Source organism: Hyperolius riggenbachi, chromosome 8 (assembly GCF_040937935.1).
Source record: "Hyperolius riggenbachi isolate aHypRig1 chromosome 8, aHypRig1.pri, whole genome shotgun sequence".
Classification (NCBI taxonomy): Eukaryota; Metazoa; Chordata; class Amphibia; order Anura; family Hyperoliidae; genus Hyperolius; species Hyperolius riggenbachi.
Window position 1 is genome coordinate 297,476,426 of NC_090653.1, and position 18,120 is coordinate 297,494,545.

Here is an 18,120-nt window from a genome sequence, read left to right on the forward strand (position 1 = left end):
TGTCTACACAGTCACTTCCTGCTCCACTCCACCCTTATGTCTACACAGCCACTTCCTGCTCCACTCCACCCTTATCTGTCTACACAGTCACTTCCTGCTCCACTCCACCCTTATATGTCTACACAGTCACTTCCTGCTCCACTCCACCCTTATCTGTCTACACAGTCACTTCCTGCTCCACTCCACCCTTATCTGTCTACACAGCCACTTCCTGCTCCACTCCACCCTTATCTGTCTACACAGTCACTTCCTGCTCCACTCCACCCTTATGTCTACACAGCCACTTCCTGCTCCACTTCACCCTTATCTGTCTACACAGTCACTTCCTGCTCCACTCCACCCTTATCTGTCTACACAGCCACTTCCTGCTCCACTCCACCCTTATCTGTCTACACAGCCACTTCCTGCTCCACTCTGCTCCTGCTAAACACTCCAACTCCACCCTTATCTGTGTACACAGCCACTTTCTGCTCCTGATAAACACTCCAACTCCACCCTTATACGTCTAGGAGAGCAGTAGATAGAAATAATAGTGGGTGTGTCTGGGGTGGTGGCTGCTGTGAATGGGACAGGTTCTCTTATCACACATGCATAAGTGTGTACAGTATGGCAGCCTGTGGCTCTCGTACAGTAATCTCCTGATGCAGACAGATCATGCTGTATCTCATGCTGTATTATAGCATTGGGTGGCAGATCACATTTCTGCAGAGGATCATCTGATCTGCTCAGATCTGCATTTCAGGACTGGCATGTAATGTGGATAGGAGTACCCCAGTCACATCAGCTCATTGTGGGGCATCCTTTACACATGTGACGTTTCCAGCAGGGTGTGAGCTGTATGATAGAAGATTGTATGTCGAGAAGCTGGTGATTATTGGCAGGCAGGAGAATCCGCTCTGCGAGTCGTGGTAGGCCGAGGTGCGGGCTGGGAATTGTGATTTGGCCCTGTCAGCAGCAGCCTTTGTACTATTTGATGTCTGGAAAATCGGCTCGTGGCTTGGGAAACGCACACATTACCTCACACAGCAAGCCTGCAGCCACAATCCAGAGATACAGCTCGTACTGGGGGGTTTCATAACTGGAGCTGTGCTGTAGCAACCCTCTGCTGCCCGTGTCTGCACTGCCAGGCGTAGGAACCCTCTGCTGCCCGTGTCAGTGGCTGCACCAGGCTGGCGTAGGAACCCTCTGCTGCCCCTGTCTGTGCCAGTGTCAGGCTGGCATAGGAACCCTCTGCTGCCCATACCGGTGCCAGTGTCTGCAGTGCAAGGCATGGGAACCCTCTGCTGCCAGTGTCGGCAATGCCAGGCGTAGGAACTCTCTGCTGCCCATGCAGGTGCCAGTGTCTGCACTGCAAGGCGTATGAACCCTCTGCTGCCAGTGTCGGGGCAATGCCAGGCGTAGGAACTCTGCTGCCCATGCAGGTGCCAGTGTCTGCACTGCAAGGCGTGGAAACCCTCTGCTGCCAGGTGTAGGAACCCTCTGCTGCCCATGCCGGTGCCAGTGTCTGCACTGCAAGGCATGGGAACCCTCTGCTGCCAGTGTCGGGGCAATGCCAGGCGTAGGAACTCTCTGCTGCCCATGCAGGTGCCAGTGTCTGCACTGCAAGGCGTGGAAACCCTCTGCTGCCAGGTGTAGGAACCCTCTGCTGCCCATGCCGGTGCCAGTGTCTGCACTGCAAGGCATGGAAACCCTCTGCTGCCAGTGTCGGGGCAGTGCCAGGCGTAGGAACTCTCTGCTGCCCATGCAGGTGCCAGTGTCTGCACTGCAAGGCATGGGAACCCTCTGCTGCCAGTGTCGGGGCAATGCCAGGCGTAGGAACTCTCTGCTGCCCATGCAGGTGCCAGTGTCTGCACTGCAAGGCGTGGGAACCCTCTGCTGCCCGTTTCAGCAGTGCTAAGCGTGGGAACCCTCTGCTGCCAGTGTTGGCAGTGCCAGGCGTGGGAACACTCTGCTGCCCGTGTCGGCAGTGCTAAGCGTGGGAACCCTCTGCTGCCAATGTCGGGGCAGTGCCAGGCGTAGGAACTCTCTGCTGCCCATGCAGGTGCCAGTGTCTGCACTGCAAGGCATGGGAACCCTCTGCTGCCAGGTGTAGGAACTCTCTGCTGCCCATGTCGGTGGCAGTGTCAGGCTGGTGTATGAACCCTCTGCTGCCCATGTCGGTGACAGTGTCAGCCTGGTGCGGGAACCCTCTGGCTGTGTTAGCCGCAGTGCCAGGCGTGGGAACCCTCTGCTGCCCATGCCGGTGCCAGTGTCTGCACTGCCAGGTGTGGGAACACTCTGCTGCTTGTGTGGGTGGCAGTGCCAGGCTAGCGTAGGAACCTTCTGCTGCCAGTTTCAGTGGCTGCACCAGGCTGGCGTAGGAACCCTCTGCTGCCCATGCCCGGTGCCAGTGTCAGGCTGGCGTAGGAACCCTCTGCTACCTTTGTCGGTGGCAGTGTCAGCCTGGTGCGGGAACCCTCTGGCTGTGTTAGCCGCAGAGTCTAAGGCAGGGAAACCCTCTGCTGCCCATGTTGGTGGCTGGTGTAGGCGCCCTCTGGTGGCAGTGTGGCCTGTAGCACCCCTGTTTGTTGCTTTGTGCTAGGTGTGAGCAGTAACAAAGGATTATGCTTCCAGGCCGGTATTGTTCCTCCTCTGTGAGGTTTAATGAATGAGTTAATGCAGCAGAGCTCACAGCCTCTCCATGTGGAGGATCAATTATAGCCGGCAGGATTAGCAGCTCCTCCTGGTATATTTTCAGCTGTGCTGTTACTGGAATCTGCTTCATTACCTGGAGAGCAAGAGGGCCGAGGGGACAGCCTGGACATCCTGTGACAGCAGATGGCAGCACCTCTGATGGTGAACATGAGTGTGTGAAACTTCAGCATAGGGATACAATCAACAACTCAGGAAACCAAAAATTGCAAAAAATTTAAAATTTTCCTTTTTTCTTTTAAAGGGATACTGTAGGGGGGTCGGGGGAAAATTAGTTGAACTTACCCGGGGCTTCTAATGGTCCCCCGCAGACATCCTGTGCCCGCGCAGCCACTCACCGATGCTCCGGCCCCGCCTCCGGTTCACTTTAATGTCTGAAAACCACTGCGCCTGCGTTGCCGTGTCCTCACTCCTGCTGATGTCCCCAGGAGCGTACTGCACAGGCACAGACCATACTGGACTTGTGGTATACACTCCTGGTGACATCAGCGGGATTGAGGACACTGCAACGCAGGCGCAGTGGTTTTCTGACTTTAAAGTCTGAAATTCCAGGAGTGAACAAGGGGCCCAGAGCATCGGTGAGTGGCTGCGCGGGCACAGGATGTCTGCGGGTTACCATTAGTAGGTGGGGCTCAGCCATGTTCCTCCATCAGTCACAGCAGTAGGCGGGGCTCAAGCATGTACCCCCCTATCAGTCACAGCAGTAGGTGGGGCTCAGCCATGTCCCCCCCCCTCCCCCCATCAGTCACAGCAGTATGCGGGGCTCAGCCATGTACCCCCCCATCAGTCACAGCAGTAGGCGGAGCTCAGCCATGTTCCCCCCCCCCCCCCCCATCAGTCACAGCAGTAGGCGGAGCCCAGCCATGTTTCCCCCCCATCAGTCACAGCAGCAGGTGGGGCTCAGCCATGTTTCTCTCTTCCCCCCCCCCCCCCCCCCCCCCCATCAGACACAGCAGTAGGTGGGGCTCAGCCATGTTCCTCCTGACACGTGCACAAGTACTAGCTCTATGTTGGAGCGGGCAGTGGAGTTAGGAGTGTGCAGGGTGGAGCTGGGGGTGAGAGAGGAGGGATCAATGAGGGGAGAAGTGATTGGGGGTGTGCGGGGTGGATATATGAGAGGATTGGTCAGTGGGGTTGGGGCTGTGCTGGGAGCAATTTGTGTGGTTGGGGTTGTGAGAGCGAGTGGTTGGGGGTGGGGGGGGGGGTGCGTAGGGAGTCGGGGTTTCTTGCTTAGCATGGCTGGTGGCACCTGTAGTAACGTGAATATTTTGTTCTGCAGATGGTGGACATTGGCGTCTCGGCTTCTGGAGAAAGCACCAGAAGAAAGATGGACGCCTTTACGGACAGCGCAGTGGAGGTTATCCCGCTCGACATGTACGATTCCTTCAGGGCAAAAATTGCTGCTAATTTACAATGGATTTTCGCTAAGGCCTATGGAATCGGTAAGTCGATTTTTTTATTTGTTTTTTCTGTTCTGTTCAGTTTTTATCCACTTTTTAGGAGCACAATTTTATATGAGCATAATAGATTATTATTTAGTACTAGCCGACCCGCGTCGTAGCATACGCCGCATAATTATGAATGCGTGAAGACTTCCTGAAAGACACAGTTGTGCAGATGGGGTAGGTTTGAGGTTATCACTGTTAGGGAATGAAAAGATGGAACTGTGGACAGAGCAACATACAGTTGTCTGTGACTGAATACACTCCAGTACATTACGGTGAATGTTCATGACAGTCAGTCTAGTCCCACATCTGTGCTCCCCCTCCAGGACTTACGAGTCGACACTGTGAAAAAAAGTTAAATACCTGGCTGGTAGTTGTAGCCTTAGGGGACGCCATCCGCGTCCTCCGTTCCATTCCGCTGTGGGTTCTCTTCAATTCACACCCTATGCTTAGGCCCTGACCCCATCCCTCGGGTCATCCTGATTTTCCCCAATAAGGATGTCCGCCAGCCTCGCAGCACGTCTTGCCGCGCCTGCGCAGTTCAGGACTGGAGGAGGAGTTAGAGCTGCGCAGCCACACTCGCTGCTATACGAACTGCGCAGGCGCTGCAAGACGTGCGGTGAGGCTGGCAGCCATCTTTATTGGGGAAAATCAGAACGCCCCAAGGGATGGGGTCGGGGGCCTGAGCATCTTGAAAAGAACCCGCAGTGGAATGGAACGGAGGACGCGGATGGCGTCCCCTAAGGCTACAACTACCAGCCAGGTATTTAACTTTTTTTTACAGTGTCGCCTCGTAAGTCCTGAAGGGGGAGCACAGATGGGGGACCCAGGTGAGGGAGGGGGGGGAAGTGCATGTGGGAGAACGCAATGGACGTTAAGGTAAGTGCCTGTTTTTAATATTGGAAGGTGGGTGCGGACGGCTCTCCCCGGCGCTGGCCACGTTTGGGGGGTCGTCTGCGCCACCCAGCCTCCCCCTCCGGGGTGCCGCTGTGGTTGCCAGGCAGTGAGAGAGCCTGGGACCCCGCGGTCCCCCCGGTTGTATGGGGGCATTGGGAATCCTCCCCGTGGCGCTCCTGGATAGTGATAATGCAGCATGAACTAATTCCCGCAGGGTGACCACTTTGCGGTATTGGTTTTTGGACCCTGCATAGTTTGGCATGCGAAAGCAAATGCATATTTGCATGAGCATTGCCTCATCATTAGCCAATTAGGCCGGATTTGCAAAGCCAGACTTGCTAGGGTTAAACTTGGTGTTTGAGCATGCATACATTTTCTCATGGAAAGTACTTCTTCTTGCTTGAAGGTTGAGGCACGCCCTGGGGGCAGGGCGCTACTTCTTCTTCTTGCTTGAAGGTTGAGGCACTTACTCTATTATATATATATATATATATATATATATATATATATATATATATATATATATATATATATATATATATAGATATAGATTTATATAGCACCTACATCTTCCGCAGTGCTGTACAGAGTACCAGTATATTGTCTTGTCAATAATTTTCATGAGTGATTCAGTATAACATTCTGTTTTATGAAAGTAAGGGGGGGGGGGGGGGATGCTTTTGCAAAACACTTGCACAAACTCCCAATTTTTAGCATCACATTAGCTATGCGTAGTTAGGAGCCCTGAGGATTATGGTCTTGCAAAGCCTTCTGGGGACCTCTAGAAGTCGGACGTTGTTCTCAAACATGCTGTAGCTGGGAGCGGGTGACTGCTGGGCATTATATGCCGGTGTGATTATTCTGTTGCTGTGACACGGCTTGTGAAGGGCGTTATGTGTAATTCCTGCAGTGTCAGGCTTATCTCTGAACCGTAATCAGGTGGTGATAGAAACATATGGTGTACAGCCTCTTGTGTACTGCGCTATCCCTGGATCCAGGCTGCTGTGTACTGCGCTATCCCTGGATCCTGGCCTGCTGTGTACTGCGCTATCCCTGGATTCTGGCCTGCTGTGTACTGTGCTATCCCTGGATCCTGGCCTGCTGTGTACTGCGCTATCCCTGGATTCTGGCCTGCTGTGTACTGCGCTATCCCTGGATCCTGGCCTACTGTGTACTGCGCTATCCCTGGATTCTGGCTGCTGTGTACTGCGCTATCCCTGGATCCTGGCCTGCTGTGTACTGCGCTATCCCTGGATCCTGGCCTGCTGTGTACTGTGCTATCCCTGGATCCTGGCTGCTGTGTACTGTTCCTGGGTCCTGGCCTGCTGTGTACTGTGCTATCCCTGGATCCAGGCTGCTGTGTACTGCGCTATCCCTGGATCCGGGCTGCTTTGTACTGTGCTATCCATGATTCCTGGCTGCTGTGTACTGCGCTATCCCTGGATCCTGGCCTACTGTGTACTGCGCTATCCCTGGATCCTGGCCTACTGTGTACTGTGCTATCCCTGGATTCTGGCTGCTGTGTACTGCGCTATCCCTGGATCCTGGCCTGCTGTGTACTGTGCTATCCCTGGACCCTGGCTGCTGTGTACTGTGCTATCCCTGGATCCTGGCCTGCTGTGTACTGTGCTATCCCTGGATCCTGGCCTGCTGTGTACTACGCTATCCATGATTCCGGGCTGCTGTGTACTGCGCTATCCCTGGATCCAGGCTGCTGTGTACTGTGCTATCCCTGGATCCTGGCTGCTGTGTACTGTGCTGTCCCTGGGTCCTGGCTGCTGTGTACTGCGCTGTCCCTGGGTCCTGGCTGCTGTGTACTGCGCTATCCCTGGATCCGGGCTGCTGTGTACTGCGCTATCCCTGGATCCGGGCTGCTGTGTACTGCGCTATCCCTGGATCCGGGCTGCTGTGTACTGCGCTATCCCTGGATCCGGGCTGCTGTGTACTGCGCTATCCCTGGATCCGGGCTGCTGTGTACTGTGCTATCCATGATTCCTGGCTGCTGTGTACTGCGCTATCCCTGGATCCTGGCCTACTGTGTACTGCGCTATCCCTGGATCCAGGCTGCTGTGTACTGCGCTATCCCTGGATCCAGGCTGCTGTGTACTGCGCTATCCCTGGATTCTGGCTGCTGTGTACTGTGCTATCCCTGGATCCAGGCTGCTGTGTACTGCGCTATCCCTGGATTCTGGCTGCTGTGTACTGCACTATCCCTGGATCCAGGCTGCTGTGTACTGCGCTATCCCTGGATTCTGGCTGCTGTGTACTGCGCTATCCCTGGATCCTGGCCTGCTGTGTACTGCGCTATCCCTGGATCCTGGCCTGCTGTGTACTGTGCTATCCCTGGATCCTGGCCTGCTGTGTACTGTGCTATCCCTGGACCCTGGCTGCTGTGTACTGCGCTATCCCTGGATCCTGGCTACTGTGTACTGCGCTATCCCTGGATCCTGCCTGCTGTGTACTGCGCTATCCCTGGATATGGGGGGGTAGCTTCCTGGTACTGAGCTGCTTCTCCTCCCTGGGTGACTTGCTGTGTCACAAGTCTGTTCCATCCCCCCCCCCCCCCCCTGCATGCAGGCTTTGGAGCATGTGTTGTGCAGTGCTTGCAGTACACACAGTCTCTGAACCGTAATCAGGTGGTGATAGAAACATATGGTGTACAGCCTCTTGTGTACTGCGCTATCCCTGGATCCAGGCTGCTGTGTACTGCGCTATCCCTGGATCCTGGCCTGCTGTGTACTGCGCTATCCCTGGATTCTGGCCTGCTGTGTACTGTGCTATCCCTGGATCCTGGCCTGCTGTGTACTGCGCTATCCCTGGATTCTGGCCTGCTGTGTACTGCGCTATCCCTGGATCCTGGCCTACTGTGTACTGCGCTATCCCTGGATTCTGGCTGCTGTGTACTGCGCTATCCCTGGATCCTGGCCTGCTGTGTACTGCGCTATCCCTGGATCCTGGCCTGCTGTGTACTGTGCTATCCCTGGATCCTGGCTGCTGTGTACTGTTCCTGGGTCCTGGCCTGCTGTGTACTGTGCTATCCCTGGATCCAGGCTGCTGTGTACTGCGCTATCCCTGGATCCGGGCTGCTTTGTACTGTGCTATCCATGATTCCTGGCTGCTGTGTACTGCGCTATCCCTGGATCCTGGCCTACTGTGTACTGCGCTATCCCTGGATCCTGGCCTACTGTGTACTGTGCTATCCCTGGATTCTGGCTGCTGTGTACTGCGCTATCCCTGGATCCTGGCCTGCTGTGTACTGTGCTATCCCTGGACCCTGGCTGCTGTGTACTGTGCTATCCCTGGATCCTGGCCTGCTGTGTACTGTGCTATCCCTGGATCCTGGCCTGCTGTGTACTACGCTATCCATGATTCCGGGCTGCTGTGTACTGCGCTATCCCTGGATCCAGGCTGCTGTGTACTGTGCTATCCCTGGATCCTGGCTGCTGTGTACTGTGCTGTCCCTGGGTCCTGGCTGCTGTGTACTGCGCTGTCCCTGGGTCCTGGCTGCTGTGTACTGCGCTATCCCTGGATCCGGGCTGCTGTGTACTGCGCTATCCCTGGATCCGGGCTGCTGTGTACTGCGCTATCCCTGGATCCGGGCTGCTGTGTACTGCGCTATCCCTGGATCCGGGCTGCTGTGTACTGTGCTATCCATGATTCCTGGCTGCTGTGTACTGCGCTATCCCTGGATCCTGGCCTACTGTGTACTGCGCTATCCCTGGATCCAGGCTGCTGTGTACTGCGCTATCCCTGGATCCAGGCTGCTGTGTACTGCGCTATCCCTGGATTCTGGCTGCTGTGTACTGTGCTATCCCTGGATCCAGGCTGCTGTGTACTGCGCTATCCCTGGATTCTGGCTGCTGTGTACTGCACTATCCCTGGATCCAGGCTGCTGTGTACTGCGCTATCCCTGGATTCTGGCTGCTGTGTACTGCGCTATCCCTGGATCCTGGCCTGCTGTGTACTGCGCTATCCCTGGATCCTGGCCTGCTGTGTACTGTGCTATCCCTGGATCCTGGCCTGCTGTGTACTGTGCTATCCCTGGACCCTGGCTGCTGTGTACTGCGCTATCCCTGGATCCTGGCTACTGTGTACTGCGCTATCCCTGGATCCTGCCTGCTGTGTACTGCGCTATCCCTGGATATGGGGGGGTAGCTTCCTGGTACTGAGCTGCTTCTCCTCCCTGGGTGACTTGCTGTGTCACAAGTCTGTTCCATCCCCCCCCCCCCCCCTGCATGCAGGCTTTGGAGCATGTGTTGTGCAGTGCTTGCAGTACACACAGTCTCTGAACACACAGACAGGAATTTCATAGTAAGAATGGCGGAATCTGGGGCAGGAGGACGTTAGTGGCCATACACTGGCAAATAGCCACCCGACGTGACCACAAGCTAGATACCTCTCCGATAGAAATCTGATCAGAGGGGAACTTCTGCTGCTGCACACTGCAAATAGATTCCTCATAGAATTCTGCTTTATGGAACTGCTGCAGAGCCAGCTGAGGGAGCCCCCCTTAGCTATGTCCCCAGCGCTCCACCATCGCCTCCTCTAGGTGACCCTGCGTACTCGCGTAACTTCCTGCCGGCCGCAAGTGCTGAGGAGAGGAGGCGGAAGGACACAGGAGGGAGCACGCTGGCCGGACAGGTGATTGTGCTCCACTGTGAACACTCTGAAGGGCCCCGGGGAGCACTATCAATGGGGGGGGGGGGGGACCTTGGGGGTGTGTCACTGGCTCTGGGCCCTAAGCAACTTACAACCACGCCCCCTTTCAATGGAGATTTTCCACCTGGTTCAATCAATAATTTTGATCAGTTTTACCTGTTGGAGGGGGGGGTGGAGGGGGGTTTCACAGCTGGGGCAGGTGAGGTGCTGGCGGTGGTCACGCTGTGGCCAGTGGGGATCATTGCTGGAGCAAGCGAGATCAGAGTCAGATGGTATTAGAAGCGGAGGATCAGCATGACTGCGAGGCAAATTGCATTTTCAGGAAATATTCAGCATTGGTGGCCTCCATGTTCCCCTCTGGGTGTGAATGGAGGTGGCCTCTGCTCTTGTGCTCTCGCTGTGTGACCACACACTGTGCAGTTGTTGTTATAATGTGATGTGAGGTCTCGGAAAAGCATGGATTGTTATGACATAGCTAATTCATTGCTCGGGTGGTCTGAGCACACAGGGGTCTGGTTACTGGAGGGGTGGAAGCTGCAATGTTCCTTGTCACTCCACACTTATCCTATAGACATTCTCTGCTGTTGGAGTTCAGGGCTTGGGCACAAGGTCATGTGTATAGAGCTCTGGGCTCGGGTACAGGGTCATGTGTGCATCACATATAGTTTTGGCCAATCAGAGCAGCACTGAAGTTATGCAGCAGTTTTCCCTGCAATGCAAAGTTCAGTGACTGAGAGGTCTTGGAAGTGAATTGCAGCTGCTGTATTTTATGATTGTTTAGGTGATAGTTCTGGTTAAAGGATAACTGTAAAGGTTAGTTACCCTCATGCTCCCTGTGTCAATCGACCGCCAATCCAGATGTACCATGCCACAGTTACCACACAGGTCTCATCCACTAAAGAATACTGGAGGCGAATCTACTGTGAGCACAGTAAACGATTGGTTGGGGTGCCCATACATGACACAATCTAGATTGTATGTGCAGTCTGTAAAGGGATCAATTTTGCGCTGAAATTGAAGGTAATGCTGCCACCACTCTAGATTTTACAAGAGAGATTTCAAAAGCAAATTATTCCTAAAGGAAGAAAACTGTTAATTGCAACCTAACTAGCCACATCAACAATTTATAAAATAAGACAAGTGCTGTGGTGTGTCTCAGTATTGAGGACATGGCGTTCTTAGCATAGATGAGAATAATGGCTCAGATAACACGGGCATTCAGTGAGGCACCCAGACTGCAGATATGAGACATGAGGGTTATTACAGGAGTATTACAGAGGAGCTTTCAGCCATACTTTTTTTTTTTTTTTTATAAAAAAACACACATATACAGTGGAGGAAATAATTGTTTGACCCCTCACTGATTTTGTAAGTTTGTCCAATGACAAAGAAATGAAAAGTCTCAAAACAGTATCATTTCAATGGTAGGTTTATTTTAACAGTGGCAGATAGCACATCAAAAGGAAAATCGAAAAAATAACCTTAAATAAAAGATAGCAACTGATTTGCATTTCATTGAGTGAAATAAGTTTTTGAACCCTCTAACAATAAAAGACTTAATACTTAGTGGAAAAAACCCTTGTTTGCAAGCACAGAGGTCAAACGTTTCTTGTAATTGATGACCAAGTTTGCACACATTTTAGGAGGAATGTTGGTCCACTCCTCTTTGCAGATCATCTCTAAATCCCTAAGGTTTCGAGGCTGTCTCTGTGCAACTCTGAGCTTGAGCTCCCTCCATAGGTTTTCTATTGGATTAAGGTCCGGAGACTGACTAGGCCACTCCATGACCTTAATGTGCTTCTTCTTGAGCCACTCCTTTGTTGCCTTTGCTGTATGTTTTGGGTCATTGTCGTGCTGGAACACCCATCCACGACCCATTTTCAGTTTCCTGGCAGAGGGAAGGAGGTTGTCGTTCAGGATTTCACGATACGTGGCTCCGTCCATTTTCCCGTTAATGCGATTAAGTTGTCCTGTGCCCTTAGCAGAAAAACACCCCCAAAGCAAAATGTTTCCATCCCCATGCTTGACGGTGGGGACGGTGTTTTGGGGGTCATAGGCAGCATTTTTCTTCCTCCAAACACAGCGAGTTGAGTTAATGCCAAAGAGCTCTATTTTGGTCTCATCAGACCACAGCACCTTCTCCCAGTCACTCACAGAATCATTCAGGTGTTCATTGGCAAGCTTCAGACGGGCCTGCACATGTGCCTTCTTGAGCAGGGGGACCTTGCGAGCCCTGCAGGATTGTAATCCCTTGCGGTGTAATGTGTTTCCAATGGTTTTCTTGGTGACTGTGGTCCCTGCTAATTTGAGGTCATTCACTAACTCCTCCCCTGTAGTTCTAGGATGCTTTTTCACCTTTCTCAGAACCATTGACACCCCACGAGGTGAGATCTTGCGTGGAGCCCCAGAGCGAGGTTGATTGATGGTCATTTTGTGCTCCTTCCATTTTCGAAACCAACAGTTGTCACCTTCTCTCCCAGCTTCTTGCTAATGGTTTTGTAGCCCATTCCAGCCTTGTGCAGGTCTACAATTTTGTCTCTGACATCCTTGGACAGCTCTTTGGTCTTTCCCATGTTGGAGAGTTTGGAGTCTGCTTGATTGATTCTGTGGACAGGTGTCTTTCATACAGGTGACTAGTTAAGACAGGTGTCCTTAATGAGGGTGACTAATTGAGTAGAAGTGTCTAACCACTCTGTGGGAGCCAGAACTCTTAAAGGCAGCCATACACTGGTCGATGTGCCATCAGATCGACCAGCTGACAGATCCCTATCTGATCGAATCTGATCAGATAGGGATCGTATGGCTGCCTTTACTGCAAACAGATTGTGAATCGATTTCAGCCTGAAACCGATCACAATCTGTTCAGCTGCTCCTGCCGCCTGTCCTCCCCCCGCGCATACATTACCTGACGCTGGCTCCCGGGCGTCTTCTCCACGCTGCACCGCTCTGTTCTTGCTCCATCTCGGCGCTTCCTGTGTCACTCCGTGACCAGGAAGTTCAAATAGAGCGCCCTCTATTTGAACTTCCTGGGTCACTGCAGTGACCCAGGAAGCGCCGGGATGGAGCGGGTGCAGCGCTGAGAAGATGCGGAGAAGACGCCCGGGAGCCCGCATCAGGTAATGTATTTTTCATCGGATCGGCCGCCGCTAGCGACGCGCACTTTACCCGCGGGCGATCGAGGGTAATTTCCCGCACGGCGCGATCGACGGACCGATCCGATTTCGGGAGGAAATCGGATCGTCGGCGGCGTTTACCGCGAACGATTGGCAGCAGATTCGATCCCAGGATCGAATCTGCTGTCGAAACGGCCGGGAATCGGGCCAGTGTATGGCCACCTTAAATGGTTGGTAGGGGTTCAAAAACTTATTTCACTCAATGAAATGCAAATCAGTTGCTATCTTTTATTTAAGGTTATTTTTTCAATTTTCCTTTTGATGTGCTATCTGCCACTGTTAAAATAAACCTACCATTGAAATGATACTGTTCTGAGACTTTTCATTTCTTTGTCATTGGACAAACTTACAAAATCAGTGAGGGGTCAAATAATTATTTCCTCCACTGTATATAAGTAGATAAATCCTTGCTCTACTTACATAACATATGTATTGCACTGTCCACGTTTTAATTTTAGTGATTTTTCTACAGTAAAAAAGAGGAAATCCTTCTTAGCGTTTACCATTTTAACTGTGGCTATTTTGAAGCCAATCCTGATGTCATTTCCTCCCTTACTCTCCTCTGCCTGATTTTGTATGCATTTCCTGCCCTCAACTATAGAAAGTGCATTGTCTCAGCATGATAAATATTGGCCAATCAGAGAGGAGCAGAGGTGTGGGAGGGGAAACAGGAGGGAAAGAGGCTTCAGCCAATCAGGCTGCATTAGTTAAGCTGAGGGGGAAGTAGAACAGCAAAAAAGGACAACCCAGCATGCCCTGCAACTTCCTTTTTGTGTACCAAATAAGAGTCAGGGAAACTGGGGAATGATCATTTATCAACAAGAAAAGTCATAGTGATTTTTAACTTTTGGATTGCCTGGTTAGCATCCTTATGGTTATCACATAAAAATAAAGAATTCATTTTTTATTTTATGCCCGAAAGTTACACTATAAGTATTACACCAGGTTCTGAAAAGTCCGGTTTTCTGGGAACTTTCCAAAACGGGTGTCAGGCTGAACCCCACAACCTGTGCAGAGGGGAGCAACATGGGAGCCTCCTAACCCCTGAAATATGAAGAAAATATGGACATGATTGATTGCTGGGGTACTATAAGGTCAGCTTCCCCTAGTGAAAGCAACTGTTTGGATAGATGAGATCAGTTCCTCCCAGCTCTGGGGCAAGGTGGGAATGGTGGAGACAACGTTCCTCCACCTGACTCTGAATTTCTGCTAGAGAGGATTAACGAGTTGGTCAGCAGGGTGCTGGAGCGAGTGTTGCTGGTACTTGGGAAGGGCTCCCTTTTTGATGTGGCTCTGAAAGCTCAGCTAATATCAGAGAGTTTGTCATATGTAACTGCTTGTGACTCATATATGTAATGATGTGTTTGACTATGAAATATGGAGAGCGCGTTACACTACCCACTAGTAGTAGTAGTAGTAGAGGACTACTGCTCCCACCTTGTTTATTCCCTGCCTGGGGTGTATCAGATCAGAGGAATGATAAAGTTGGTCTCTGGGTTTCCAGGCTTCACCCCTCGGCAAATGGCCACTAACTGCAGTGCAGGGGCTTGTATGATTTGCTTGAGCAGTACAGCGACGCTATTAACCTACAAATGAGTGCATGCGCAGTACAGTGACAGTATGGACTGACAGATAAGCAGGTGGATGCGCAGTACAGTGACAGTATGGACTGACAGATAAGCAGGTGCATGTGCTGTACATTGACAGTATGGACTGACAGATAAGCAGGTGGATGCGCAGTAAAGTGACAGTATGGACTGACAAATAAGCAGGTGGATGCGCAGTACAGTGACAGTATGGACTGATAGATAAGCAGGTGCATGCGCAGTACAGTGACAGTATGGACTGTAAGCAGGTGCATGCGCAGTACAGTGACAGTATGGACTGACAGATAAGCAGGTGCATGCGCAGTACAGTGACAGTATGGACTGACAGATAAGCAGGTGCATGTGCTGTACAGTGACAGTATGGACTGACAGATAAGCAGGTGCATGCGCAGTACAGTAACAGTATGGACTGACAGATAAGCAGATGCATGCGCAGTACAGTGACAGTATGGACTGACAAATAAGCAGGTGCATGTGCTGTACAGTGACAGTATGGACTGACAGATAAGCAGATGCATGCGCAGTACAGTGACAGTATGGACTGACAGATAAGCAGGTGCATGCGCAGTACAGTGACAGTATGGACTGACAGATAAGCAGGTGCATGCGCAGTACAGTGACAGTATGGACTGACAGATAAGCAGGTGCATGCGCAGTACAGTGACAGTATGGACTGACAGATAAGCAGGTGGATGCGCAGTACAGTGACAGTATGGACTGACAAATAAGCAGGTGGATGCGCAGTACAGTGACAGTATGGACTGACAAATAAGCAGGTGGATGCGCAGTACAGTGACAGTATGGACTGACAGATAAGCAGGTGCATGCGCAGTACAGTGACAGTATGGACTGACAGATAAGCAGGTGCATGCGCAGTACAGTGACAGTATGGACTGACAAATAGGCAGGTGCATGCGCAGTACAGTGACAGTATGGACTGACAGATAAGCAGGTGCATGCGCAGTACAGTGACAGTATGGACTGACAAATAAGCAGGTGCATGTGCTGTACAGTGACAGTATGGACTGACAGATAAGCAGGTGCATGCGCAGTACAGTGACAGAATGGACTGACAGATAAGCAGCAGTATGTCCAGCAGAGTGACGCTATGAATCTACGAATGAGCGAGTGCATGCACAGTACAGTGAAAGTGTGGACTGACAGATGAGCAGCAGTATGTCCAGTAGAGTGGCAGTGACAGTATGGACTGACAGATAATCCGGTGCATGCGCAGTACAGTGACAGTATGGACTGACAGATAAGTGTATGTCCAGTAGAGTGGCAGTAACACTATGTACTCGGGTGAGTGGGTGCAGCCGCAGTACAGTGACAGTATGGACTGACAGGCAGCAGTATGTCCAGTAGAGGGGCAGTGACAGTATGGACTGACAGATGAGCAGCAGTATGTCCAGTAGAATGGCAGTGACAGTATGGACTGACAGATGATCAGGTGCATGCGCAGTACAGTGACAGTATGGACTGACAGATAAGTGTATGTCCAGTAGAGTGGCAGTAACACTATGTACTCGGGTGAGTGGGTGCAGCCGCAGTACAGTGACAGTATGGACTGACAGGCAGCAGTATGTCCAGTAGAGGGGCAGTGACAGTATGGACTGACAGATGAGCAGCAGTATGTCCAGTAGAATGGCAGTGACAGTATGGACTGACAGATGAGCAGCAGTATGTCCAGTAGAATGGCAGTGACAGTATGGACTGACAGATGATCAGGTGCATGCGCAGTACAGTGACAGTATGGACTGATAGATAAGTGTATGTCCAGTAGAGTGGCAGTGACACTATGTACTCGGGTGAGTGGGTACAGACCAGGCTGGCATTAGACATGAGTGGTGTCTCTGTATAAAGAGGTGCTGATGTAATACTTATATACCCGTCTGGCCATGGATGCGGTGATTGGGTTTGCTGGCCGGCGGCGATATTAGCGGTCTATTGTTCTTCACTTTCTGGCGTTGCATTTCAGATAACGTTCCTGAGGAGCTGAAGGACGCCTTCTACATTGACCAGTATGAACAGGAGCACATCAAGCCTCCGGTCATCAGACTGCTGCTGTCCAGCGAGCTGTACTGCCGGGTCTGCAGCCTCATCATGAAGGGGGATCAGGTGGCCGCCCTGCAGGGACACCAGCCCGTCATCGAGGCCTTGTCACACAAAGGGATATACGTGATGGAGAGCGAGGAAGCGCCAGTGTCTGAAGCCGACCTCACCTGTGCCCCCATCAAAATGGTCTGTATGCCAAGATCACTGCCATACACACTGCTGTATGCTAATCTCACTGCCATACACACTGCTGTATGCTAATCTCACTGCCATACACACTGCTGTATGCTAATCTCACTGCCATACACACTGCTGTATGCTAATCTCACTGCCATACACACTGCTGTATGCTAATCTCACTACACACTGCTGTATGCTAATCTCACTGCCATATACACTGCTGTATGCTAATCTCACTACACACTGCTGTATGCTAATCTCACTGCCATATACACTGCTGTATGCTAATCTCACTGCCATATACACTGCTGTATGCTAATCTCACTGCCATATACACTGCTGTATGCTAATCTCACTGCCATATACACTGCTGTATGCTAATCTCACTGCCATATACACTGCTGTATGCCAAGATCACTGTCATATACTGCTGTATGCCAAGATCACTGCCATATACACTGCTGTATGCTAATCTCACTGCCATACACACTGCTGTATGCTAATCTCACTGCCATACACACAGCTGTATGCTAATTTCACTGCCATACACACTGCTGTATGCTAATCTCACTGCCATACACACTGCTGTATGCTAATCTCACTGCCATACACACTGCTGTATGCTAATCTCACTGCCATACACACTGCTGTATGCTAATCTCACTGCCATACACACTGCTGTATGCTAATCTCACTGCCATACACACTGCTGTATGCTAATCTCACTGCCATACACACTGCTGTATGCTAATCTCACTGCCATACACACTGCTGTATGCTAATCTCACTGCCATACACACTGCTGTATGCTAATCTCACTGCCATACACACTGCTGTATGCTAATCTCACTGCCATACACACTGCTGTATGCTAATCTCACTGCCATACACACTGCTGTATGCTAATCTCACTGCCATACACACTGCTGTATGCTAATCTCACTGCCATACACACTGCTGTATGATAATCTCACTGCCATACACACTGCTGTATGCTAATCTCACTGCCATACACTGCTGTATGCTAATCTCACTGCCATACACACTGCTGTATGCTAATCTCACTGCCATACAGACTGCTGTATGCTAATCTCACTGCCATACACACTGCTGTATGCTAATCTCACTGCCATACACATTGCTGTATGCTAATCTCACTGCCATACACACTGCTGTATGCTAATCTCACTGCCATACATACTGCTGTATGCTAATCTCACTGCCATACACACTGCTGTATGCTAATCTCACTGCCATACACACTGCTGTATGCTAATCTCACTGCCATACACACTGCTGTATGCCAATCTCACTGCCATACACTGCTGTATGCTAATCTCACTGCCATACACACTGCTGTATGCTAATCTCACTGCCATACACACTGCTGTATGCTAATCTCACTGCCATACA

The 18,120-nt window shown here is 51.4% G+C and overlaps 1 protein-coding gene across 1 annotated transcript in view; it reads left to right on the plus strand.

Moving 5' to 3' along the window:
* CAMSAP1 (calmodulin regulated spectrin associated protein 1) overlaps window positions 1–18,120 on the plus strand; it is a 124,447-nt gene that overhangs the window by 27,572 nt on the left and 78,755 nt on the right. Inside the window, exons 2-3 of the mRNA XM_068249202.1 lie at window positions 3,971–4,133; window positions 16,451–16,713. Of these exons, the coding sequence (XP_068105303.1) occupies window positions 3,971–4,133; window positions 16,451–16,713 (426 nt within the window). The remainder of the gene's footprint in view (window positions 1–3,970; window positions 4,134–16,450; window positions 16,714–18,120) is intronic.